Source organism: Cheilinus undulatus, linkage group 24 (assembly GCF_018320785.1).
Source record: "Cheilinus undulatus linkage group 24, ASM1832078v1, whole genome shotgun sequence".
Classification (NCBI taxonomy): Eukaryota; Metazoa; Chordata; class Actinopteri; order Labriformes; family Labridae; genus Cheilinus; species Cheilinus undulatus.
This window is the reverse complement of record NC_054888.1, coordinates 14,440,284-14,467,482: the sequence shown is the minus strand read 5'-3', so window position 1 is coordinate 14,467,482 and position 27,199 is coordinate 14,440,284. Positions and strand designations below refer to the sequence as shown.

Sequence of the window (27,199 nt, the reverse complement as noted above, 5' to 3'; positions counted from 1 at the left end):
ATGCCGGTCAACCGGGGCATCTCTGGTAGAAACTGGTTCACCTGAGGACAGCTGCGAGGCAGTCAAATCTTGTCAAATCTGAGTTGTTTTTGTGCTCTCTTGAAATTTGTTTTTGCCGTGGACATCATCCAGCAGCAGAATGTTTAAACTTTTATGATATGCAGGAAGTTTTGAAGGTTAGGGAAAGGAAGGATGTGAGGAAGAGGTCAAGTGTGAGAGAAGAAAGTTAACCTGGTGCGGGCTTTGTGGATTTGTATGGAGGGAGGAGGAGACCCAGTGTAGGGGAACGGGCTACGGTTGTGCGTCACTGCAGCCCATTTTGAACTCCAGACGGCACCTGGAAAAGGAAGAGATAGGAGAGGAGAGGTATGCGGAGAATTGGAAAGACTTTTTGACAGGAAGGATGGTTGGATGAATAGATAGGGCAGAGGGAAGAGGGGCTGAAATATTGAAGGGAATGGATGATGGAAAGGAGAGACTGTGGAGCAAAATCTGGACAGAATTCTGAGCACATGTCTTTCACAGGTTTTTATTTAAGACTTGAACAAGATTTGATGAGATTTCCAAAGAGATGTGTGCATTAAAAATGAGCAGGAGTGAGTGAGATTGATAGGCAGAGATCTAATCAGTCGCATTCAGTATGAATTTGTTTATTTGGGTTTCTGGGTCACTGCAACTCTTTTGCATTAGTCTCACATCTCAAGCACTTCAAGTTGCTGGAAACTTGAACAAACTGGTCTTTAATGAGGTTTTTTCAGTGCCTTCTGATATTCCATTACGGTTCATTAAAGCCAGAGGACTTGAGAGTTTATATACCAACGTCCTCTTAGGGAACAAAGCAACTCAGGATGCTACATTTGTCTTGATGTGACAAGTCCTCAGCACTCCTCCAGAATGTGCTTTCAATCTAAACCTCTAACTTTGTTTGGTTAAAGAATTGTGTGGTGGCCTTCAGAGCTAAGAAATGGTATCAGAAGAGATTGCTTTCAAGCTGAAAACTTGTTAACTGACCTTTTCTACAACTTCAAGTACACTGTAGTAGGCTGCTTCACTTATTTAAAGGCTCATAAACAGACTAATATTAAATTAGAAAAGCTGATACGGGACAAAATCAATCGAGTAATACCTTAGGGATGTTCTGTGGTTATACCATGTTAATTTCCTCTGTTGAATGTAGGTAGCATTAGCAGAGTTAGCACCGCCGACCTTTGACCCTCCTAGCATGGTTGGCATCCTTACGTCTGTGCTGGGTGTAGGCAGTCATTGCTTTATTTCATGTATTATGTCATTCTTCAAAATACTGCCAAACTGCTCTGCTTATGTAAGATGCTGTGCTCAGTTCACTGTGCTTGTTTACATCCCTGCAGTAGAGCCAAACAAGACAGCTCATAGACGGAAACTACTAATGACCATTAGCATTGGTGCTAGCATCCTGACTAACTGCTACCTCATTCTGGAGCTGAAAAGTGTGCTAAGCTATTTTTGGGCTCTGATGTTGGAATGATTTATTCATCATACCCTTTAAACACTTTAACCATCTTTTTTGCCACTTTAAACCCCCTTTTGCTTCTTTTTTTACCACCTTTATCACATTTTTGCCCTTTTTTGTCTAATTTTTGCCACTTTCCATCATTTTCTCCTACATCTTTTTATAACTTTTTGCCTACTTTAGCCACCCTTTGCCATTTCTTGCCAGTCTATTTTTGCCACTTTTATCCCTTTTCTGATCTTTTTCACAAAATTCCGCCTCTTTTTCAACCACCAGACCCAATTTTGCGTGTTTCTGCAACATCTTTTTGCCACTTTTTGGCCATTTTTGCCCTTTTATATTTAACCACTTACCGCCCATATTTGCAAATTACTTTGCTGTTTTTTTGTTTGTTTATTTGTTTTTTTGTCTATTTTTTGCCACTTTTTGCCACAACATCTTTTTGTAACTTTTTGCCTATTTGTGCCTTTTTGTTTTTTTGGCAGCTTTTCGCCAATTTTTTCCACTTCCAACCCATTTTGCCTTTTTTTTTTACCCATTTCTGTCACTTATTTAACCACTTTTAGACCGTGTCTTTGCCCATTACTGCAACATCTTTTTCCACTTTCTGCCTACTTGAGCTGCTTTTTTGCTACTTTTTGTCCTTCTTTTTACTTTTTGCCCATTTCTACAATTTTTTGTGAACTTTTGCCTACTTTAGCACCCTTCTGTTATTTTTTTTCCACTTTTTGCCTATTTTTGTCTTTATTTCTGCCTTTCACCCATTTTACCCCCTTTTTATTTGTTTTTTTTTTGCCACTTCTATCTTTTTTTTGCCCTTTCACCCATTTCTGTCACTTTTCTAACCACTTTTTTCTCATTTCTTCATCTTTTAGCAACATTTTGCCAGCTTTACCTGCTTCGCCACTTTTAACCCATTTTTGCCAGATTTTGTTGCATTAGCTCATTTTTGCAACTGTCCATCTATTCTTGCCAGTTTCTGCCAATGTGCCCCTTTTTATCAATGTTTTTGCCCATTTTTTCACATTGAGCCCATGTTGCTCATTTATGTCATTTTTTACCATTTCTTGCCCTATTTACACAATTTTTTAGACTATTTTAGCCCATTCTCTCCACTTTTCACCCATTTTTGGCCTCTTGTCACAATTTTTCAATTCTTAACTTTATTTCCAAATAAATTGTCTCTGTTTCTTCTATTTCAATCTCTGACATCCTGACATTTGTGCACATCATGACTTAACTATGAAATCTGAATGGTTAAGTTCACGCCCCATCTATATTGTTATCATTACCATTTTTATTGCGCATTTTCATGTTAACGATTAATTAAACTTTCTGTTTGAATCTAGCTAAATAGACTGCCTCTGCAGTTAAAGTGATCACAAAAAAATGCTAAATATGTTAGCCTGTTACAAGAAATTTCTATTATTGTTAGCATTGAGCTAATGAAGTCAAATGTACAGTATATTTGTGCCCATCTCGAGAATCTCAAACTGTATGAATTGCAGAAGCAGGACTCCAACCAGCCTGGCCATCATTTGATATTCATGAAACAGCCCTGGCCTCATTGATCTATAATCACATTCATATTTATATAACAATGAATTTCAAGCACCTGAAGCATGCGTTAGCAGCCTTTTTTTCATGTCATCCATTTATTCACACTGTCTTCAACTTTCTATTTATCCCATCCAAGGCTACGGTGTTATTTTCACCCCCACCTCCAAGGTTTATGAGCATTATCCTTCTGAAATAGACCCACCTCACTTCAGCTGGCGTCCCTGTAGCTGTTTCATTGTTCAATAATGTATGTGCAGTTGTGGCATATCATTAAAGCTGTATTACAACATGTCTGCCTTGTTCTAGAGTTTCAGAACTCCCCATAGCCCCGAGCAGAGTGACCCACAGAGGACAGCAAAGGTTGTTGTGCAGCATGTTTAATCTCCGGCTATAACTAGGGGGGGAAGGCTCTCTGAAAGGGGGTGCAAAGGGAAGGGAAGGTACAGTGCTAGTGAAGGGGTTGTACTATGCAAGACTGGAAATAGAGCGCAGAAGTTGGCAGGGAGGACTGGGGGAAGACGGGGAGAGGGCAAGAAGGACAGGCATGGGTTGAAGAAGATGAAGTTTTAAGGTCCAGCGGCCATCTTTGAGCGACTTTCCTTGCTTGACGAATTCAAATTTCATGCTGCAGAGGAAGCCTTTTTAAAGAAATGATACAAGAGGTGGAAATGGGAGGAGAAGGCCTTTTGGATTCGCCTTGTTTTTAGCAGTAAGAAAAAGTTTTTTAGGAAAAGAAGTCTGCTTTTCAAAAGATGTATCGGAAGGAGCTGCTCGATGCTCGGAAAGCTTTGAGAAGTGTCAGGGAAGGCGTGAGTGGGCCGAGAAGTAAGAAACAGAGAGGTGAGTGGGAGCTGGTATCAATACAAAACGTGTCCTTTGAAAGCAAACACTGGTTTGTTGGGAATTCTCAATAGCAGTGGTGCAGGGAATGATAAAATGCAGAGTCAACTGAGTGGAACAGCTGTAATGGAAATGAAAACAAGGTAATTCTCTGGAGGATGCCATCGTGGCGGCTTAATTGGATTCATTTTGTGTCTCCTGTAGGCTTTGCCTTTATCTAAGCCTCTGTTATATTCATGGATAAAGCTTTTTACTGAAGGCTTTGCTTTAAATGCAATAATCTTTTTGGTGCTAATGCAGATATAGATAGGGGTACAGATGCACAAATCACGTTTTTATATTTGATAAAGGAGCTGGTTTCGACTTGACTTTGGAATGGCCAGTAAGCCCTGGCCTGAGGATCTAAGGCTTTGTGATGGCTCATATGTGGTCAGCATCTCAGAAATATTAATCCAAGGATGACCCATAAGAGCTTTAAAAGCAATTAGTAAAATCTTAAATCAATTCTAAGAGTGGCAGGGGTGCCTACAACAAAAGCCCAATCTCCTTTAGATTCAAGTTTCGACTTTGGAATGACCAGGAAGCCGTGGTCTGAGGATCCAGGGATGACCCATAAGAGCTTTAAAAGTTATCAGTAAAATCTTAAAGTCAGCTCTAAAAGTGATGGGGGCTCTAAGAGCAAAAGACCAATCCCCTTGAATTTTGAGTCTCGACTTTGGAATGACCAGAAAGCCCAAGCTCAAAATCTAAGGTTTTGTGATGGCTCATATAGGTCAGACTCTTAGAAATATTATCCAAGGATGACCAGAAAGAGCTTTAAAAGTAATCAGTTAAATCTTAAAATCAGCTCTCAAAGTGATGGGGGCTCTTAGAGCAAAAGCCCAATCTCCTTCAGATTTGAGTTCCAACTTTGGAACGACTAGGAAGCCCTGGCCCAAAACCTAAGGTTTTGTGATGGCTCATATGGGGTCATCCTCTCAGAAATTTTATCCATGGATGACCAGTAAGATCTTTAAAGGTACTCAGTACAACCTTAAAATCAATTCTAAGAGTGACAGGGGCTCTTAGAGCAAAAGCCCAAACTCCTTTAGATTCAAGTCTCGATTTGAAATGACCAGGAAGCCGGCCAGCATCTCAAAAATATAATCCAGGGATGACCCATAAGAGCTTTAAAAATAATCAGTAAAATCTTAAAACCAGCTCTCAAAATGATGGGGGCTCTTAAAGCAAAAGCCCGATCTCCTTTAGATTTGAGTCTCAACTTTTGAACGAACAGGAAGCCCTGGCCCGAGAATCTAAGGTTTTCAGATGGCTCATATGGGGTCAGCCTCTCAGAAAATTATCCATGGATGACTGGTGATAGTTTTGAAAGTAATCAGTAAAACCTTAAAATCAGTCCTAAGAGTGGCAGGGGCTCTTAGAGCAAAAGCCCAAACTCCTTTAGATTTGAGTCTTGACTTTGGAACAACCAGGAAGCCGGCCAGCATCTCAGAAATATTATCCAGGGGTGACCCATAAGAGCGTTAAAAGTAATCAGTAAAATTTTAAGTCAATTCTAAAAGTAAAAGGGAGCCAGTGGAGGAAATCAAAGACACAAAACATCATATCCATGAGCATTGATTGGTTGCAAAAATCCTGATCAAGGCATCCCTACCTTATGCAAATAGTCATATAACAAAGCAAATATGCGAATCACATATTTCCATTAAAAAACTGGACGATAATGACCACTTGCCAGTCATTTTGGGCATCTCTAATGGATCCCAAAAATCACCAAAAATTTGATAAATTTCAACTGAGTCACATTTAAAGAACTTGGCAGATGTAGCAACATAATTGCCCTGTATTTATATCACAAAAGCTGTTCTAGAAATCATAAACTCAACAACTCTTGTCCACTTAACATGCATGGCATGTCTTCTGTAACAGTTTCTTTTCAGCCTGTCTTCTAGTCTGGATTGTGCCCCGCTTACATTGGCATTCTCTTGCAGAGATAATCTATAGCCGCTTGATGATTTCACATTCTCTAAATGTTACGTTAAAGTGGATTAACCATACAATACAATTAATTAGGTTGTCTATTCCCACGAGGCAGCTGAGGCAATATGCGAGGGTCAACCCAGTCACTGTTTCCTCGCTGTTTGGCCTGGCAAAGCGTGTGTTTGTGTTCCATCGCCGCTGGTACACGGTCATTCACAGGAACCCTCAGGGATTCGGTCGGGATTAAGTGGTAGGATCGGGTTGCAGTGTGACTGTCAACATCGGCCACTGTTATTTGGGATTTCCAAACTAGTTACCGTACAGACTGAGTGGACATACCAGTAGACACATTCATCTCTGAAGGGTGATGAAGTCTCACAGTGTGAAAACTCAAATCCAAGCTGGGGTATAATTTCAATTTCTAGTCAGAAATATGTCATTACACTTAATATAAGCCTTTTTTTGCATATTTACATCCAGGATTTTTCCCATAAGATGTGGCAGATTATAGAGCCTTTTTCCTCATATGTATCACACATTCTTGTCTGCTTATAAATACCCCCATGTGAACACAGACCAAACCTGAGGTAAAACTGCAACCATGTAACAGCCTAAAGGTGCAAAAACACCATAAACGATAAAGTTAAGTCTTATCAATGTTTATTTTGATCATTAACTTAACAATGTTAAGTAAAACTGTATTTTTTCTTATGAAGTAAAGGCGTGTTAATTTATTTCTTAACATATCCAGTCTGTAATGCACAGACAGAACAGCACAGAGATTATTAAGAACAAGTTTGCATACAAGGGGAAGCATTTTACCACAGTGAGCTTTCTTACAGTATGTGAGTACAGTAAATTGATTATTTAGAGCAAGTGTGCATATGAGGTGAGATATTTTACCACAGTGAGTTTTCTTACAGTATTTGATGTACTGTACATAGATTATTCAGAGCAAATATCTATATGAGGTAAGGCATTTTACCACAGTGATATTTGTTACAGTAGTTGAGTACAGTAAATAACTTTTTTGTAGCAAATGTCCATATGAGGTTAGCGGTTTAACCGCAGTGAGCTTTCTTACAGTATTTGAGCACAGTAAATTGATTATATAAAGCAATTGTACATATAAGATACGGCTTTTAACCACAGTGAGCTTTCTTATATTATTTGACTACCGTAAATAGATTATTAAGTGCAAATGTGCATGAGGACAGGTATTTTACCACAGTGAGCTTCCTTACAGTATTTGACTACAGTGAATAGATTATTTTTAGATAATGTGCATATGAGGTGAGGTATTTTACCACAGTGAGTTTTCTTCCAGTACTTCAGTACAGTATATAGATTATTCAGAGTAAATGTGCATTTGAGTTGAGGCACTTTACAACAGTGAGCTTTTTTAAAGCATTTGAGTACTTTATGTTCATTATTCAGAGAAAATGTATTTATGAGGTGAGACACACAGTGAGCTAACAGTATTTGAGTTCAGTAAATAGATTTTTTAGCGCAAATGTGCATATGAGGTCAGGCATTTCACTGCGGTAAGATAGGTTGCAGTCGTTATGAACATGAAGTAGATTATTTGTAGCAAATGTGCATATGAGATGAGGCATTTTACAACAGTGAGCTTTCTTACAGTATTTGAGTACAGTTGATAGATTATTTAGAGCAAATATGCATATAAGGTGAAACATTTTACTGCAGTGAGATATGTCGCAGTAATTTTTCCACATTAAGTAGTACCACAGTAAGCTTTCTTACATTATTTGTGTACAGTAAGTAGATTATTAGAGCAAATATGAAATCAAATATTCAAAATTCACCTGTCAAATCTAGTCCACTTTGTAGAAGTAGGCCAGTTAGAACTGCTTCTAATCAAAGAAGCCTTGCAATTTTATGTGGTGGGTAAAACCATTGATTTGCCTCATTGATTTTAGTACAAATAGCAGCTACTGCCATGTATTGGGTGATTTGAATTAACACAATTTTAAAGAGTAATTTGCACACTTTTCTGGATCCTGATCCCTTGCTTGTATCGTGTAGTAAATATTCTTTTGAAGACTGTTGGATAAAGGCTGGGTTATTGTGTAAGCTATTTTTTATTGGACTGTAGCTCCAGATGAACCCCAGACAGAAATAGAAAGGCTCAAAGAAATCACTGAAAGATTAGATCAAAGCTGGGGCAGTGAGCTTTATTTATTAATCAATACAGTAAGCTGATACCGAGGCTGACTCTCCAAATCTTCTCTACATTTATGACGCCTTGCTTCTTAGACTGTGAGCAGGTTTTTCTCACGCAAGATGTCTGAGGAAGGAGCCCCCCCCCCCGCTGCTTTGCTACAGACGCCTTGTTCTGATTGTGAAGTACACCGACATGATAAGGAAGCTCGGGTTTGATTTGACAAGACTCGTTCTGCGCTGAGAAGCAGATACAGTGCGATCACAGTGATGTAACAGCAGCTGAATCTGTATTCTGGAGCTGAGAGATTAAACCCGACTGGCTGCTGATAAAGCCGTAGGCCTGGAAGGCATCCATCAGGGCTGCTCCACGGAATGCGGCTTGTGTCACAAAATCAATGGGTTTCCAAGAAGTCTCCTTATTCTTTTGTTGTTTTAAGCTAATTAAACCGTAGCGTGCTTCAAGCTGCACCTGCCTGAAGTCTTTAAACGCTCATGCTTGGGATTCCACCATGTGTTGCCAAAATTTGCATCGTCACAGAAAGCTTAAAGGCTTTGAAATGACAAATAAAAGCAAAGAAAGACAAAGAGCATGCACAATTAATCTAATAATCTTGTTTTATTGGCTGATATTTAATGATATCCCAGCATGAGATTGTCTCAAGCTGAGTCCTTTTGGCTTTTACCGAGCATCCAAAAAAAAACCAACCTCATGAGAGATATTTCCAAGCAGCATGAAATGGACCTGGATGATGGTCCTGGAATCCTTTGTTATGATGAGTTTATCGATCCAGGGGGGCGTTTGAACTGTTACTTGGGGGTGTATCCCGTATCACGCATAAAGCATTGGTATTGATTGCTGCACTCTGCCTGGACCGAGTGCCTCTCACTGGTGATGGATGGAGGAGGAGTGCGAGGCGGGCGGGGGTGAAGAGAGGGAGGTTTGTAAAAAGATAAAAAATAACAATACAAGCCACTAGATCAACATCTCCTTAATGGAAAAGGATGATTATGTGTAATTTGTTGTCTTAAATACAAAACTTGAAGCTGAAAAAAGACGATAGAGCAACTTCCTGATTCATGGCGAGACTAAATCACACATATTGATTCTGTGTTTACAAGGCCGTAAACATTAACATGCCTGATTTAACGGAGCTAAAAAGCACATTGTTCAGGGAAGAGAGTCAGCAATCAAGAGTAGAAAAGAGTGCTGAAATGTAAGACGAGGATTCAGAGACGTAATTATTCTCAGATTGGTTTGATGGAGGTGCGGAGGGGAGCACAGATGTGTCTGAAAGGACAATTAACACGCGTCGGAGTGTGTTTTAGAGTGGAGGAGGTGGAGAGATGGTGGGAGGCAGTTACACATTCTTGTCACGTTTGTTGGAGCAATTATGGAGGAGAACCTTGTCTAATTTTCTTGCATTATTCTAGTATTTGTTTTTACAGGCCCCTGTATGTGGAAAAATATATTAGAAGTATGCCATTATTACTTACTCAAATTAAGTAGACAAAGTAGGGGGGACATTTAGGCTCTAAAGAGTTGAAATGAGTCATATTTGACAAATGGTGATTATCTTTATCCTTGCAGTGTAGGTTGTCCTTACTCCAAATATTTCAAATGTTACACTTAAGACAGACAAAGTTTGAAACTACATTGTAATGATTGTAAAGCACTTTACATTGATAAAGCAGAATATAAAAAGTAAATCTTGGCAGGATGTGAATGTTATGAAAGAGAACTCCAACAAGACAGCGAACTGTAATTCAACACATAATTTAAACCTTTGAAATGTTAAAATGAATACCTGGCATGACATTGCCTTGACTGTCACCATAGTAATCAGAAAACCTGGCTTTAACACCACTCAATCCACATTCATGTACCACCGGTTCTCTAAAAATGCAAATAATGTTCCTTTTAGATGCTGTTATTGAGGTGTTTTTGAAACTTTATGAGTCTTATTTGCATAGAAATGAACCAAGTGTATGCACATTACACAATTTAATGGTGCAAATATAACCAGAGTGCCAAATGGTAGCATAGTTATGGTGCATTTGCAGATAACTGGAATGGTGGGTTAAGGTTAGGATTATGAAACCTTGTTGATCGATAGCTGATGACATCATAACTCTATAGAGGCTAAATGAATAGAATTGGCGAACGCATGAATCTCCCCAACCATACGCCTTTGGATCCTAGGAGTAAAACTCTGAAGAAAGTAGTGAATTCCTCTGGTTGGAGGAGGGGATAGAACAGAAAGGAGTAAGGGATAAAGGGGTCAAGGAGAATGGAGAGTTTTAAGTCAATAAGAGGAAACACAGTTAGAGAGGGACACCTCCAATGAGACTTGGCTTCTGTGCAGTCCTACACACTGCCTCCATCAGGAGGAGGTAGAATTGAAGAAGGAGAATTTAATTCTCAAGTACCATAAATTAGGTTGTCAAACTGGTGAGGAACTTCTGAAGATGCAGGTTCAGGTCAGGTGATGTTGATAAGTCCAGAGGTGGTCCATTTCCTGTATATCCTTTCTTCTGAATGGTAAGGTTGAGAGTTAAGGCTTTAGGGCTAGCTGTTAAATGGTTGTACTTGGAACTGAAGTAGTCATAAATGAGGAATGGTTAGGGTTTGGGTTTATGCCTCCGGGCTAGGTGTAAAATGGTTGTACTTGGGTTTGTTGTGGTCTTACATGAGGAATGGTAAGGGTCTGGGATTAGGCTTCAGGGCGAGTTAAATGGTCGCACTTTGAATTGAAGTCGTCATGAGGGCGGAATGGTTCGGGTTTAGATTTCAGGGCGAGCTGTTAAATTGTTGTATTTGGAATTAAAGTAGATGTAAACAAGGAATGGTTAGGGTTAGGATGAATTCTTCAGGTGTAAAATCAGTGTACCTAGATTTAAAGTAGTTGAAAGGAGGAATGTTAGGGTAAGGGTTAAGGTTTCAGGGCTAGGTGTTAAATGGTTGTACTTGGAATAGAAGTAGTCATCTATGAGGAATGGCGAGGGTTAGATGCCAGAGCTAAACATTAACCTCGACTAATGTGGGAGGGTTCGGCTTGGGTGTAAACCTTGGGGGGGTTAGGGTTGGGCTTAACCCCTTACCCTTATAGTGTGGTATTGTCTTAGCTGCTTCAATTAGCTCTGAAATGGATAGTAAACAGATGCCCATGTAAAATTAGTATACTTAGATGAACCAATAGGCTTTAATACATAATCTTGAAAACGGAGATTGCATGACAAGACTATTATTGTGCTTCAGTTGCATTTTAAGACATTGCAGTGTGTCTCTGACGACTGACATCACACCCTAATTTCTTCATTTTTCCCAACAGATATTGGATTATTTAAATCTTTTATTCATGGTGAAAACATAAAGTTGAACTGCGACTGCTGCTTCTAGTGCCCCTGAAATAAGTCCCATGTATCTCGCTGTAATCCAGAGGGGAAAATGTGTTTGCTTTTTGAGCTCGAGTCACCCTCTGTGCTCCAGGCAGTGCTCACCTTGACCCTATCATGGTTAAAGCCAACAGACACGGAAAAAAAGATAAATAATAGATGGCTTCTGGGTTTCTCTGGGGGATGGTTGCTTTCTTAGAGAGGGGAACAAAGAAAAGAGGAGGATTTAGTGGTGTTTTTAATTTTGCCATTTCACCCTCTTTGTCATATCATCTGTGTCTTTTTCTCTTTCATTTTTCTTCGCCTCCTTTGTGAATAACTCCCCCATCAACCTCTCGCCTCCACTCCCTTCCTCTTTCACCCCCTTGTCGTGCTCATCTTTCACTCCTTTTCCCAAGAGGACAAAAAAGCCATCTTACTCCTTTCAAATCTGGTTGTTTTCCTCCTCATTTTCCCTTCTTCCTCCTCCTCTTCTTCACCACTCTCATCGCTGCAATCAAGATCAACACGCCCCTTTCTGCTCAGACTTCCAACCCCCACCTCCTCTTGAGCGCTCTCGATCGAGGCAGAACGGGGCAGAGAGGTGGCCGCGGCGACGGAGAGGTGGGTGAGTGGGGGAGTCAGACAAAACCAGCTGAGAATTGCCCCCCTCCTCTAAAAGGCGGCGTCTACGTCAGAGAGGGACGCTGTTCACATCAGCGGATGCGCGCTCAGACACAAAGACACCTGGCTCCGGCTTATTTGCATCCTCTCCGCTCTTGTGTCCCCGTCTTCTTCTCCCCCCGTCTCGCTGCTGCCAGCTCGGAGAGTAAACACACCCACGCACAAAAACAGGCAGCTGAAGCCTGTACTGAATTTTGATTTTCCTCAAATTTTCTTCTTGTTGAAGCCACACCCTGGGCTTATTTAACGGGGATGTTTTTGTGAGCTTGTGCTACAGGTAATCTTGCAGGCTTGACAGGAAGCACTGCTTAAAGAGAGATGAAGAAAATCTGGTCTAAGAAGAGATTTCAGGTGAGTTTGCCCCTTTTTTCAATTCCATATCTTGCTCTAAAAATGCTGTTTTCAAGCTGTTTGCTTGTTGTTTTTCATACGGATTAGATATAAAAAATAAAGCCACACCCTTTACCTTCAAATTATATACAAATGTGTAAATTTGTAACTAATGACAGTGGTTTAAATAAGAGTTTTTTGATATTTTGAAGGTTATTTCTTAATTTAAACATTCACTTTTGTTGAAGTATTGTCAGGAGGTTGTGCTTGTTATCTTCTGCCTTTGTTGTCAGTTATCTATCAGTGCAAGTGAGGATAAATCAGGACAACATAACAAAGAAACTCGCTGTACAGAGCAGTCGTTGCCAGGCAGAGAAAGTGCATTTTCTTCCATCTAAGCAAAGAAAATCATTGCATAAATCCTCACTTAAAACACAACAAAGCCCACTTGATATCATTTAAAAGCCAAAATTTCTGCTTCAAGATCAGTAAGCTTATGTTCAATATGTATTTTCTTGGCTCTTGCAGCAGTTTCTGTCAAATTTTAAGTTATTCTCTCTGAAAATCGGAGCAAATGGAAAGTGTGTCAGTAGGCTACACTCCATGGAGACATGAGAATCAGGGCAGCCAAGCACAGGGGCTACGAAGTGAGCAAAGAAACAGGATAACGCTGATTTCTAACGGTGGCTTTTGGCTTCTCTGAATTCTGCAGAAGTACCAAATCCTTCAGTCTTGCTCTTTTGCTTCCAGTCACAGAATAACACAGTTAGGATTTGGATTATATGCATTCAATATTTTTTGAAGTCTTTGCCAAATACAGCCCTTTTCAAAGGATCCCATTCGTGGCTGGCTCCTGCTGATATGATTGCCTTGAGGCCACAACAATGGAGATCACGACAGCGATGGAAGCTTCGAGTGGAGTCTGACAAATAACAGCTACCACCAGGCAACAGTTAATCAAACTGCCTGACACTAAACATTAACCAATGGGGAGTGCGAAGCAAAACGCGGGGGGAAATGAGTGTGAAATGAGTCATTTCACTTCGCACTTCGGCTACTTTTTTGCTTTTTTTTCCCACCGGCTGTAAAGCTGTGAGTCACTCAGAGGAGCTCTCCTTGGTGCTGATTGACAGACTGTCCAAGAAGCAGTTTTAACAACTGCTTTATCAGCACCAAAACTGACACAAATGTGGCCTGTTTAGTCACAAAGTTTTTACTTTAGAAATGGAAATAAGGTCTGACATTTAGTCTTATCATTAATTATATCTTTGGGAACATAACATGCAATTTATTCCCAATTGCTAGCGTGAAAATTCCAGCAAACTGAGGGATATATAAAGACTGTTTGCCCAAATGTACTCGAATAAGTGGACACTTGAAGACCAACTAGAACAATGGGCATGGTAGTGCCAATTGGTCATACCTTAGCAATACCTATTTACTTTTGCATGTGGTTCCATTGGGTACACGTTTCACATGGACCACTTTACCTCCTTCATCATCATCCAACATGTATTCAAGTCCCATCTGATTTCTGCCATGAATATAATTGTACTTCCTTTAGTACCAACTTGGGTAGTCTTTCCTTGGTCTGCCATTTTCCAACAAATTCTTCTTCATTCTGTTATGCTTGTTTGGCTCGTACTGTTGGCTGCACTACATATCATTTACCCCTTGATTTATGGTGGTATTGTAACGTTTGGTCCAAATTCGTAAGCCTCCAGAAAAGTGGCATAAACCACAGCAAAATAAGCGTAGAGTATGGAAAGAAGGCCCTGTCCATATTTGTATCGAACTTAAATTACCAATGGTTAATTTCCCAACTGACTCATTATGTTATATCGCTCTTTTACAAACAAAAGCCAAACTAGAGACTTTTAAAAAAGCATGCTATAACTTAAAATTTGTCTCAATAACCTTTTGGAAACTACTCTAGATATTGGTGTGTATAGTAGATGGTAATTCCAATGCCCCTGATAGAATTCCAAAGCTCCTGGCTCAAAATTCAAGGCCAATTTCATCATATTTTAAGAAGCTTTTTACTTAAATCTCTACACAAATGGAGAGACTAGAGGCAGCTCAATTTACAGGTTAGGGCATGTTAGAAAGCTCCAAAGACAAGTGGACTTCTGAGTCCAGACTTTCAAGATACAAATGAAATCCCAAGGCTTGGGGAGGCTTGATTTACTTTAAATTTAATGAATTTTAATGAGCATTATGATATCTTTAATAACTTGCCATTAAAGTTGAGGTCCATCAGCCTTTCTAGAAAACATTTCTGTGTAGAAAAAGGGAAATGACCACAAATCCAGTATAACAATGTACAATAGCTGCAACTGGTAATTTGTGGGTCACAGCGAAATCATCTGGCCAATTTTTGTCATGTATGTCCAAAATCAAAAAATGATTTGGTAGGCTTATTCCTAGTCTGGCTATGAATGTATGTAGCAAGATTGATAATGATTGAGAAAATTATCGTGGAGTTATGGCTATTTTCGTGTTAAACCTGCTTCACTCTAACTTTATCGCTCAATTAATTCAAAATGAAGCAACATATCAACAGGCCTTGAATATTTTTTGATAAGCTTCCCTCAAAGACTATTCACTGTGAATTTGGTAGAAACTGGTGGTACTGTTTAAGAGTAGTTGTCAAAAATGTGTTTTTTAAAGAAGTAAAAATGGCGGGATATCAATCATGGCAGACTAAACTACAGCACCACCATCTGACCAATTGAGTTTCTATTTCTTGGGAAGGTAGAGCAGAAGATTTTCAGTAATTCTGGCAAGTTTTGAGTTTCTAGGACATTCCATCTCACTAGAATTGAGCTTTTTTGTAGCAGACCGACTCTGTGGAAACTGGAACCCCGACAAGAACATTTAGACTAAAATATGAGGCAACTTTTCCCATTTTTTTGCAGTGTAATCATTGGTTGAGTTTCATATTAGCACATTTTAAAGTTGTGCAAAAATATGCTGACTGGAAATGCTGCAATTCCATTAAGAAGACCTCCAAATATCAAAAAAGTTATAACACTTTTTTGTATTGATAAAGTAAAGAACTTGTCATGGAAACACATTAGGTAATACATAATAACGCTGCTGGATGGGTATGCTTAAATTAGCACCCAGGGCTGTTTCTAGAACTCTTCCAAGAGCACAGTTGTTAAAGAGGTGGTCAGAACTCTCCATTTCTACATTTGGGATGGATTTAAACCCACATTTGATTTGTTTATCTCTTTTCTAGCGTCCAGGATACAGTATATGACAGCCCTCTTGTGTTTTTTTTTCTTTTTTTTTTCATGAATTGCACAGCCTACTGCTTAACCTGATGAATCTGAATGCTGGCGCAACAGTAGTAGATGGAAACATGCGTATACTTAGCATTTTCTTTTGCTGAATTTCTAAAAATCGGCTTAAATTTTGCGATACCTAAATATGAAACCCCACTAGTAATGTTGCTACAACGGGATATTTGCAGTCTGCACTCTTGTGTTTTGTTTACAACAAAATCTCTTTCTGTCTTGACTGTTAAATAATTTATTTTACTCTGTCTTTTTTCAGAGAACTGGGCACTCCACACGGACATTTGGCAGATTAACCCATGGTGTGTTGTCAGTACGAGCTCTTCCACCATTCTCCTCCATTCTTTCGTATCTATTTCTGTTAAAAACCTAAATATACTACTGCTTTTTGATTTTTTTCTTGCCTTTTTTTCTCTTTCTGTGTCCAGCATGTGCTTCCTCTTTGATTTATCCCTGTAATAGTCTTGTATATAGAAAAATGATTGCTTTCTACATGTTTTTACTGCTTGCCTGCTTACAACAAGAGCCGGTATTATTGTTGTACATCCACCCCCACGAGGCAATATTTTTATAATCAGGCTGTTGCATAAAATCCTGAGTGAATATAATATCTGGCCTGGATGGTGTATTGTGTGATATCTGTGTAATCTATGAGCCAAGAGAAATTGTATTTACTCTATATGAAGCTATACGTTGTAATATATCCTGTTCTAATTACATTGGGGAGTCCATTTCTCCACATAGAGCGGCAAACTTAATTTGATTCACACGGGTGGACCTACATATGCTGCCTGCGATGTAACCCGCTAATGGTGATTGTTCATTGGCTTTCTTATCATCAGGCAGACCTTCTGGAATTATCTAATCAGGATCTGACTTGATGTGAGGCGCAATGAGGCACAACCTGTTATGTGGTTGTCTTAGTCCTCCTCCTCCTCCTCCTCTTCCTCCTTCTCGAGCTCTCTCTCTCTCTAACCAGTAAACATATCCGTCAGCCACCCAGCAGCCTGGCTGGCGATTTTTAGACTCTTAATGGGTACGAAGAGGATTGGTCGTGTGGGTGAGAGGGATGCTGGTTTCCATAGTAACGGTGCTCTCCCGTCTGCCCTCTCTTGCTGCCACTATGGAAGCGAAGTTTTCCGCTCCTGCCGAAAGCAAAGCTATGGTAAAACCTTCCTGTCTCGATTCACCTTTTTTTTTTTTTTTTTTTTTTTTTTTTTGTTACCCTCCTTGACTTCATCTGTTCATCCTGCTGATGTCATGTGATGGTGCTCTTTTGGTCTTTATTTCCATTTGTGGCTTATGTTTCTTTTACAGTACCTTTTCCCATATCTTTTAAAAACCAAAAACCATCTTTTTTGAAAATGCACTACATATTGTTTTCAGCACTACAACTACTACCCATATATTTGTGTTTTCTCTCTGTTTTTGAATGTTTCTCATTAAACCAACATTAGACTCACATAAATAGGCTGTTTTGTGCATTTTCTTTCATTTTTGTGGTTTGAAAGTCACTTTCTGTAATTGTATTTTCCATATGCTTCATGTTACTTTATAATAAGCTTCACTCTTGAACAGAAATACCATTGCATGTTGTTTTTTAATGTGGCTGAACAGTGTTGTAAAAAATTACAAAATTATATCTTTACTTATTCTATATAGTGAGACATTAGAAAAAATGCAAGATTTTGAACATGGAACTATCTCTGTCCTAAAACTCATTAAACAGAGTTTTAGCTGAAAATGCAGACTTTATCACACTTGTAAATTACATATAATGTACATGTAATGTAATGTACAATGTTTAGACTTCCATTAACGTTGTACTGTTAAATGGACGAAATCAACAATGGCAGATGATTGAGTTCTGCTTCTCCTAGTCAGTTTCACTTCGTTTGAAGTTTAGGGTCACTTGGAAAAAACTTCACTTTGTTGTCTATGACAAAGACCTTCCTTTGTTTGGCATTTTTGTAGTGTACATCCAACCACTTTGTAGAAGGAAGTATGTAAAGGCTCAAAATATCGGCCTGCATCTGCTGAATATTGGCCGATATTTACTGCAAGTATTACCTTTGTTGCCGGTCAGTATGAGCTATTTCGGCTGTATAATATAGCCCTATATAGAGTGGTGCAGTCGTGGCATAATTTTGTAGGCAAACCTGGAACCCTGAGTCTATGGGATTTTTCAATTAGTTTTTGGATTATTGCTGGAAAATTAGGTCTGTGTCCAATGAAAGTTTATGAAACTTACACGTTTTGGTAATCTTCATAAATTGATAATATAAGCATCATATCTGGTTTGTTAATCTGACTGGCGAAAGTAAAAAGCTAACGTCATGCTATATTGAACTACAACATGGTCAACTGAAATTAACGTCATCACCCGTGGATGCAAGTGAACGGCAGGCTCAGTTGCCGGGCTTCTGATGATGAAGTGTAGCACGCTGTAGTCCTTGTTAGCTGTCTTTTAGCAACCGCTTCTATTAAGACGTGAAAAGATACACAATTCAAAGGTGGGGCACATTTCAGATGTATTTTATGTTGTAGGATAAAACATTAAATTCTCTTGAACTTGTGTTCACCACAGACCTTATTTCAGGCATTTAGCCAATAACTCATTCAAAAATCCCATAGACTTTCAGATGAGGGAACCGGAAGTGCTAAAATGCTAACTTACTTCCACATTTTAGGACTCATTCCTGCACCACTCTATTGGCTGTGAATATTGGCCTATATTGGCTGTAGAGATCTGCTTATATTGACTGTAAATATAGCCCTATATTGACTGTAAATATTGGCCTATATCAGCTGTAAATATTTGCCCATACTGGCTGTAAATATCGGCCTAAATTGGTTGTAAATATCTGCTTATTGACTGTAAATATAGGCTGATATTGGCTGTAAATATCTGCTTATATTGACTCTTAATATCAGCTAATATTGGCTGTAAATATCTGCTTATATTGACTGTAAATATCAGCCTAAATTGGCTGTAAATATCTGCTTATATTGACTGTAAATATCAGCCTAAATTGGCTGTAAATACCTGCTTATATTGACTGTAAATATCAGCCTAAATTGGCTGTAAATACCTGCTTATATTGACTGTAAATATCAGCCTAAATTGGCTGTAAATATCTGCTTATATTGACTGTAAATATCAGCCTAAATTGGCTGTAAATATCTGCTTATATTGACTGTAAATATCAGCCTAAATTGGCTGTAAATACCTGCTTATATTGACTGTAAATATCAGCCTAAATTGGCTGTAAATATCTGCTTATATTGACTGTAAATATCGGTTGATATTGGCTGTAAATATCTGCTTATATTAACTGTAAATATCAGTCCATATTGACTGTAAATATCAGTCAATATTGGCTGTAAATATCTGCTTATATTGGCTGTAAATATCGGTCGATATTGGCTGTAAATATCTGCTTATATTGACTGTAAATATCAGTCAATATTGGCTGTAAATATCTGCTTATATTGGCTGTAAATATCGGTCAATATTGGCTGTAAATATCTGCTTATATTGACTGTAAATATCAGACAATATTGGCTGTAAATATCTGCTTATATTGGCTGTAAATATCGGTCAATATTGGTTGTAAATATCTGCTTATATTGACCCTTAATATTGGTCGATATTGGCTGTAAATATCTGCTTATATTGACTGCCTTTACAATGGATATGTAACATTATCATCAGCATTAAGTTGAAACATTCCATAAGTACTGTCTCTATGACTCTCTATGACTAATTTATACAAATTTATGTAAATGTCAAAAAATAGAGGGTTTTTTTTTTTTTTTTTTTTTGGTTGTATGTTCCCTTTAACTCTTTCAGCAATAAAACAGGTCCATCTAGAACAAACAGAAGCAACACTACATTTTCATTAAGGTCTAACAGTTCAGTGGCGGTACTATACAATGGCCTTCATTCAAGTGGTATGGTGTTTTCTCCTATTGTAAACCTAAATTGGATGGTAAATGTGCTTATGTGAAGAGGTGCTTTGCTTTTAAAGTGTATGAGTAATGATTTTAGCAGGTTAAACATGTATATTTATAGATTTTAAAACCACAAACCGTAGAAACTGAGGATCAAAATGTTGAGTCCAAGCAACGACAAACATCCTGTCATGAGGAAAGAGCATTTATATACCCCCCTCCTCTTCATGTATCCGTCATGTATTTTCATAAGCCACAGCTGGCTTCATGTCACGCCTGAGCTTCAACCCATTTATTTCACTCTGGGGGCTCTCCGCCGCTCCTTTCAAGGACCCATCACACTCTGCGGTGCTAAGCAAATGTGAGATGTCATTTTCGCCTCGACTCTGGTGTTGTTTTCAGCCTCAGTTTGTCCTTCCTGAATTCTCTCCTCTCCTTTTTATCTCACCTTTGTGTTGTAAATCTCTTTTTGCTTTAGACTCTGAGACCACCGAGGATGAGACCACAGAACCCCAGATGGAAACCAAAGAAGGGCTCGGGAGGCACCAGGACAAGGCGGGAAGGAGAGGACATCAAGGTATTTAATTTAAAATGCTGCCATGATGAACGTTTTTACAGCTACAAACACTCCAAATGATGATACAGTAAAAAGAAAAGCAGCGTGCACATATTCAGCATCTTTTTATGAGGCTGAGAGTCCAAATGATTTACTGCAGCACCACATCTCTGCCAAAAACACTCCTCTACAATATTATGATTCAATGCCGATTGATAGATTTAATGGAGGCTTGTTACCAGCTTGGCTCAAGTGGCGCGTTGGATAAAATCCGATACGGCAGAATGCATTAATCCCTCCTGGTGTGATGCAACAGAGTGACACACTGCCCTAGTTTTCAGCAAAAAAAAACCTGTCTCAGGTCTGGATCTCACCGTGGGGCTCCACAGGGAGCGCAGAGCCTTGAAATTTGGGCTGCTTTTGCTCGATAAGCGAGGCTAAATAGGATAGTTATTTGACTATATTGTGTACTTTTGTGCTGCCAGATTAAATAGAGCAGATGATTAGCCAATTAGAGCTGCAGGAGTAGATGTCAATGTTTGTCAATAGAGATTGTTTGAGCTGGAAAAATTAGTTGATTTAACTGCATGACTGATTGAGGAAAAATTAATTTCCAAGTATTTTTAGTCAGAATTTTTTGTGTAATGGTTATAATTTTCCAGTTTCTGCACAGGATTTCTATTTGGTAGTGTGGCTGTTCTGGGATCCCCTCTACACAAGCCTACATGGAAAGCATCAAGCGGGAACAGCACTCATTCCAGCTCTTCCTGTGCCTACAAGGAAAGCCTAAGGCTGGAGAGAAGCAGCAATAAAGCCAGAACAGAGCAGGCATCAGTGACAACAGAATGACACTGATTAAGTCAGATAAAGCATAGAGGAGGAGCTGGGGTGGAGAAGGGTTGCAAAAAGCAGCTTTCAGAGAGTAAATAAACTCAATAGAGTGCAGTTTTTTAATGAAACAAGCCCTGAATTTGAAAAAGGAAGTAAATTGCAGAGCTGAGCAGCACTACTTGATTTGGAAATGTCTAGTGGGGCCACATCTTTATGGAAACTGGGACTGGGGGCATGGAGTTACAGGGGCTCTTGTTACAGAGAACACTCATAGGCCATCAAAAAGTAGCAGCTCAAAGTATCAATGAGACACAGCAACAGAACAGCAGCTTTTGGTAATTTTACGTAGCATCTTTGATTTAATATCGAGCGTTTCTATGGCAGTGAAACATGTCAAGTCTGTCCTGGTGGCAGCCATGACGTATAAAAATTAGGAATATCTCTGACTTTGAAAACTGTTAGAAATATCTGAGGTAATATAAGAACTCATCAGAAATATACCTATAATATAGGAGTAGTAATTTTTTGGATTAATGTTGAAACTTTGGAGCAAAAATTCCACGTATTGTTCCTTTAAAAGACTAGTCATCATCCAAGAAATATAAACAGTTGTTAGGTACAGCTGTACATATTGTCCTCAGTAGACTCATACAGTCAAATGCGTAAGTGTGTGGCATGTCAGGTGCTCTGCATCTCTTTTGTTTGGGCTTTTTCACCCCTGGAGACCATCTGCTGTTGTCAGGCTGGTGTCAACCCTACTTGGGTTCAAGTCCAACCTGGACGATACACTAGGCCAGGGGTGTCTAAACTATGGCCCGGGGGCCAAATGCGGCCCTTTACCCATTTTTAATTGGCCTGCAGCAAATTTTTAAAAAAAAAAGGAGAAAAATGGCTCACATTAAAACATGAAGCTTGTGCTTGACTGTATATTTTACCTGTGTTTTCTTATTGACAGATGAGTATAGTTTAGTTTTATCTTGGGGGCTCGTCCGGGAAGGCAACAAAAACTATAATCTTCTGTAAATAAGAAAACAGAAAAAAAATCACAGTTTGTGAAGACGGTATGAATATATATGGATTAGTGTATATTTTAGTTTCAACATGAGGCATTGCTACTGTGCTAATTCTGTTAACATACATTTTGACAGGACAGTTTATTGATGTGCTTTTATCATGATTTAAACTGAGACAACACTGTAAATTCTCTGGTACATGGAGCGCCATTCTCATTCTGACTAGGGCGGAGCCAGTGATAGCCGGGTCCAACCAGGGTTACCCCCGAATCTCACTGACCTCCTTAAAATCCTTGAACCTGTTGCGATTAGCATTGTTAACTTGCCATTTGAACATATCCATTCACTAAGCTCATATTAACCTAAATTAGACTGGATTTACTGACTTCAGTATCACAAAGGTGAGGTATATGAAAGTGGCCCCACCATCCTTATTATTTTATATATGTGGCCCTCGGTGGAAAAAGTTTGGACACCCCTGCACTTGGCTATGCTCACTCGGCACATCTACCCCTGGTCGGCCGACAAGAAGCATCCCTACAGCATGATGCTGCCACCACCATGCTTCACATTGAGAGTGGTGTGTTTGTGGTGATGTCTGTTGCCAAAAAGCACCGTTTTGGTCTCAGCAGACCTAAGAACTTTCTCCCTCTTGACCATGGAGTCTCCCACATGCCTTTTGGTAAACTCTAGTCAAGATTTAATGAGTTTTCTTCAACAGTAGCTTTCTCTTTTCCACTCTCCCATAAAGCTTTGACTGATGAAGAACCCGGGCAACAGTTGTTGGATGCAGAGTGTCTCCCATCTTAGTAGCTGAGGCTTGTAACTCCTTCAGAGTAGTCATAGGTGTCTCGGTGGCCTCTCAGTAGTCTCCGTCTTGCACGGTCACTCAGATTGTGAGGAAAGCCTGATTTAAGCAGATTTACACTTGGAGACTTGATGGATTCCCTGACTTTTACTTTTTAATAACATTTTCTTTGAGTTGCCTGGAGTGTTCTTTTGTCTTCATGGTGTAATGGTAGCAAGGAATAACAACTAACCAGTGAATGGACCTTCCAAGCATTAAGCATTTCTAACCTCATGTGTCAGTGTTTCCTGGAGGCGTTGCTTTGAAAAAAACAGTCCCTGAGTATTTACTCATTTGTTGCTATCGTCTCAAGACCTGCATGCCCTCACGCCTATTCCTACTCGAGCTACAGGATGTCCAAATATAGACCAGAAATCTTGACACCCTTCTCCTCTGACACAAAGAAATTTTATATTCTACCCTCGCTCATGCACACTGTTTTCCCTTTCTACGCTTCCGTGTCGGCGGGCCTCATCACGCCCCTCTGGAGACGAGCAGCAAAAGAAATAAAGAGGGAATATTAAATGAAGGAGGGATGAGGTGATACATCATTTGTTCGGATTCTGGATGCCTCAGCTGCATGCAAACACCACAGTGCCTTGTTGAACACAAACAAGATGATTTGTCTCCCTAAATTGAGGCATTTCTGCAGGAGCTTTGGTTCATGTCACTCCAGATGGACCTCGTTTGGATCCAGAGACAAGATTCATGTTCTCAGTTTGGTTTAAGATCTGCCTTCAGGTAGAAAAAACAGAACTTTAAAGCTCAAGGCTGATACAGTTTGTTTTCAGATAGTGCAGCTGAGTCAGTATCATCCACGACTGCAGCGGGAGCCTGTCGTTTTATATCCCCGACACCATCCCCGCTTCAAGGCTTCTGTCGTTAACGGGAAGATGCTGACGGCTCTTTCTTTTCGCTGCCAAAGCATTCCTGTCTCCGTTGCTCATCACTAAAATGTCAATCATTACCTGATTTGTGACGGGGGAGGATCTCTTTAAGTGGTGCGCGCTCAACAACGTAGCCGTTCCACTTTCTGTTTCATTTCCTGTCTGAAAGGAATCAATAGACTCTTTATCCATTGTGCCCTTTTTATGCTTAATGATGTTCCTGCTGCTCTCCATCTGACGTCAGGATCATTTCTACCAGCTCAGGGTTCTCGCTCTTTTATCGATCAATCTCTTTAGTAAATGAAGTAATCTTATATGACTTTTGAGTCTTAAATGAAGAAAATGCAGATTAAGCCTTGAGTGTGTCAGTATGTAAATTGACTCTAAAGTTCAATTTTTAAGTCCTGTCTCCTTACAAAAAACTAAAAAATAGGTATTTTCATTTTAAAGATGGAAGTACTATCAGTTTATGAGTGTTTATCCCTTTCCATTTCCATTCCTCAACTTGGGGATCGCGAGACACTGAGATGAGGTTGCCAGATGCCTAAAAAAAAGGAATAATATTTTTTAAATGATTTCAAACTGTATAATTTTGCCATGAAAATATGTGCTTCAAATTAGTTAAATGGGCAATAAAAACATGGATTTAATTTATTAAGATTAAGATTTAGATTTATGCTCAAATCAAGGTCATGTTAAAAAAGAAACCTGTGAAAAGTAAGAATGGGCCCTCCCCAGTTGTGGTTTATTGATGGTGTCAATGCATGTGTGTTTTTATCAGTAGCATCGGTGCTAGCATCCTGGCTAGTTACTTCATTTTGGAGCTGGAAAGTGTGTTGAACTGGTATTGGGTTCTAATGTTGAAAGTATTTATTTGTGCCCCTTTCAACAACTTTTCGCACAATTTGTGCCCATTTTTGCCACATTTTCATCTGATTTTATTACTTTTTCCCAGCAAATTTTTACACTTTTAACACATTTTTGCCTCTTTTCTCCCATTTCTACCACTTCTTAATCCTTTAAGCCAGTGGTTGTCAACTGGTGGGTTGCGGATGGGTGCCTGGGAAAAAACTGCACCAAATTGTCTATTAGACAATATAAAACATGCATGTTTTGTCCTGTTTTATGTATTGTTATGCCATTTCTACTGTCTTAGGCCCAAGCTCTACCATTTTATTTTTTTTTATAAAATACATGCGACTGACCAAAAAAAATCTCTGAAATTTGGGTCTCAATTCTCTTTAAGGAGTTAATGATGGGTTCCATGACTATTTTTCTGCCCATTTGTGTCGCTTCTAAATCAATTTTTACCACCCACCCCTCCACCTTTTTTTATTGCCATGATTATCCCATTTTCACCACTTTTTAAGCCTATTTTTGCCCATTTAAATGGTACTTCACTGTTTGTTTGCCCGCTTTTGCCATTTTTCCAACTTTCTACCTCTTTTTTGCCTCAGTAAACCCACTTTTGCCAGTTAAGACCAACTTTCCCCACTTTTAATCCAGTTTCACCATCTTTTTGAACCCTTTTCAACACTTTTTAAACCCCTTCCATCACTTGTCTGCCCATTTTTTCCACTTCTAAACAAATTCTTGCCATTCTCCAACAATTGTTGCCTCTGTTGACCCATTACTGCCACTATTGACCCCTTTTCACCACTTTTTAAGCCCATTTTTGCCACTTTTAACCAATTTCTGCTACTTTTAAAATCCCATTTCACCACATTTTCCACCAATTTCATGCGTTTTAACCCATTTTCATTCTGTTTTTAAGATTTACTTTTTACTAAGATGGCTATAAACTACAGCAATGTTCTTATAACGTTGTAGATATTACACCATATCTTGTGTTAAGACACAATTTTTGAATTTAATTTTATTGGGACTTTCATGGCAGATAGCAATAAACATTTGCAACTCAATTATTTCCTGCACAACATGGAGGTTTGTCCCAACTTTTCTTTTTTACAAGCACTCATCTGACAACCACTGAGAAAGTCTAGGCAACCAATCTTTTGGCCCTAACTACCAGTGAGGAACCAAGGCTCTACACTGCAAAATGTGTGTTAATCCACATGATATTTTATGTCATGTGCCCTCACTATTCATGTCCAGCGCTGTGACATGAGGATTTCAGGGGCAGTCTTTGTGATTTCTAGAAGTTTTGCCAACAGCTTTGTTGTTAAAAGACTTTAGGGTTCTATCTTTCACTATGTGAGCCAAACTTGAATGTGGTCTCTCCTTTTCTTTCTCCAGGTGAGGGAGGAGGGATGATGGACTATAACCCCGACGCTCCTGATCGCAGAGCCACCCTCCCAGGCGGCTATGACCCCGTGGTGGAACGTGAGCTCCGAGCTCTCGGCTCCCGCCCCCCAGGGTCCCACTTTGACCCCACAAACCCAGCCAGGCAAGCTCTCGGCGGGGCTCCCGCTGAGGGAGGCGCCCCCGTCCGTCACCTTGGAGTGGAACCACTGATCCGAGCATCTCACGCTAACCTGGCGCGGCCCGTTCAGGGGTCAGAGGAAAGTGTTTCTGTAGGCAGCGACTACTATGGGAGCATGTTCAGCCTCTACAGAGGGAGAACATTTTCCATGCCGTTATAGCACATGGCTTTTTATTTTACGGATTCTACAGAAAATCAAGAGAGACTGGCCACAAACCTAAATTGCAACGAATACTGACACATAAGATGAGACATTTTAACAAACATAGACCCAATGTGCAAAAATTGTACTTCTTTTGTTAAAAGATACAAAAAATTGTTCATTTTTTACTCTTCTTTTCAGAAGTTCCCTACTTTTATTTTGACATCGCACTTTCCTTTGACTCTTTTATTGCTGTGAATGTGGTTTGGTTTCAGTTTACTAATGATAAGTTTTACAAATGATTACTGTTGATATTTCTTATAGCCATTAGAAAGAACACAATGGTACAGTCTGCTTCTATATATTATTCAGCACTTCTTGAAAACTGTGATGACTCTTTTTAGCCACCGCATGTTTTGTAGAGCAGCCGTGCACTTTCGGATTAACACCTTATCTTTATAGGTTTGCTGTGGCATGCATGGGTTGCTGGCTTTGATCCAATGCTAATGTTAGCATGTATGCTCTCACAATTTAATGAACATGTGATTCACAGGTTGTTTTTAGGCATGATGTTTTTGTATTTGGAGTTAAGGCAGGAGTGTTTCTTCTGGCGTTTTGTAAAAGCTCCTGTTGTAAATGTGCAATTTTGTTGCTGCACAAGCCAATAATTTTCAATTATTCCTGTCTTTAGCGTGTCTTCCACTTCACCACTGTTTTGTTGAGTTCTTTTGAGAGTTTTATGTAAATGTGGGAAATATTTTACTCTTATTCCTTTTCCTATCATT

The 27,199-nt window shown here is 39.3% G+C and overlaps 1 protein-coding gene across 7 annotated transcripts in view; it reads left to right on the top strand.

The window, feature by feature from the left end:
- The window catches only part of spega (striated muscle enriched protein kinase a), an 88,272-nt gene that overhangs the window by 15,509 nt on the left and 45,564 nt on the right, over positions 1–27,199 (top strand). For 3 of the 7 annotated variants that reach the window (XM_041781645.1, XM_041781643.1, XM_041781644.1), the window contains 2 exons: positions 20,174–20,272; positions 26,086–26,236. In XM_041781645.1, the coding sequence (XP_041637579.1) occupies positions 20,174–20,272; positions 26,086–26,236 (250 nt within the window). Of the gene's footprint in view, positions 1–3,787; positions 3,890–12,132; positions 12,461–16,000; positions 16,044–16,583; positions 16,907–20,173; positions 20,273–26,085; positions 26,237–27,199 lie in introns of those variants that run through there. The other 4 variants (XM_041781647.1, XM_041781649.1, XM_041781646.1 and 1 more) reach the window with 4 other exon arrangements.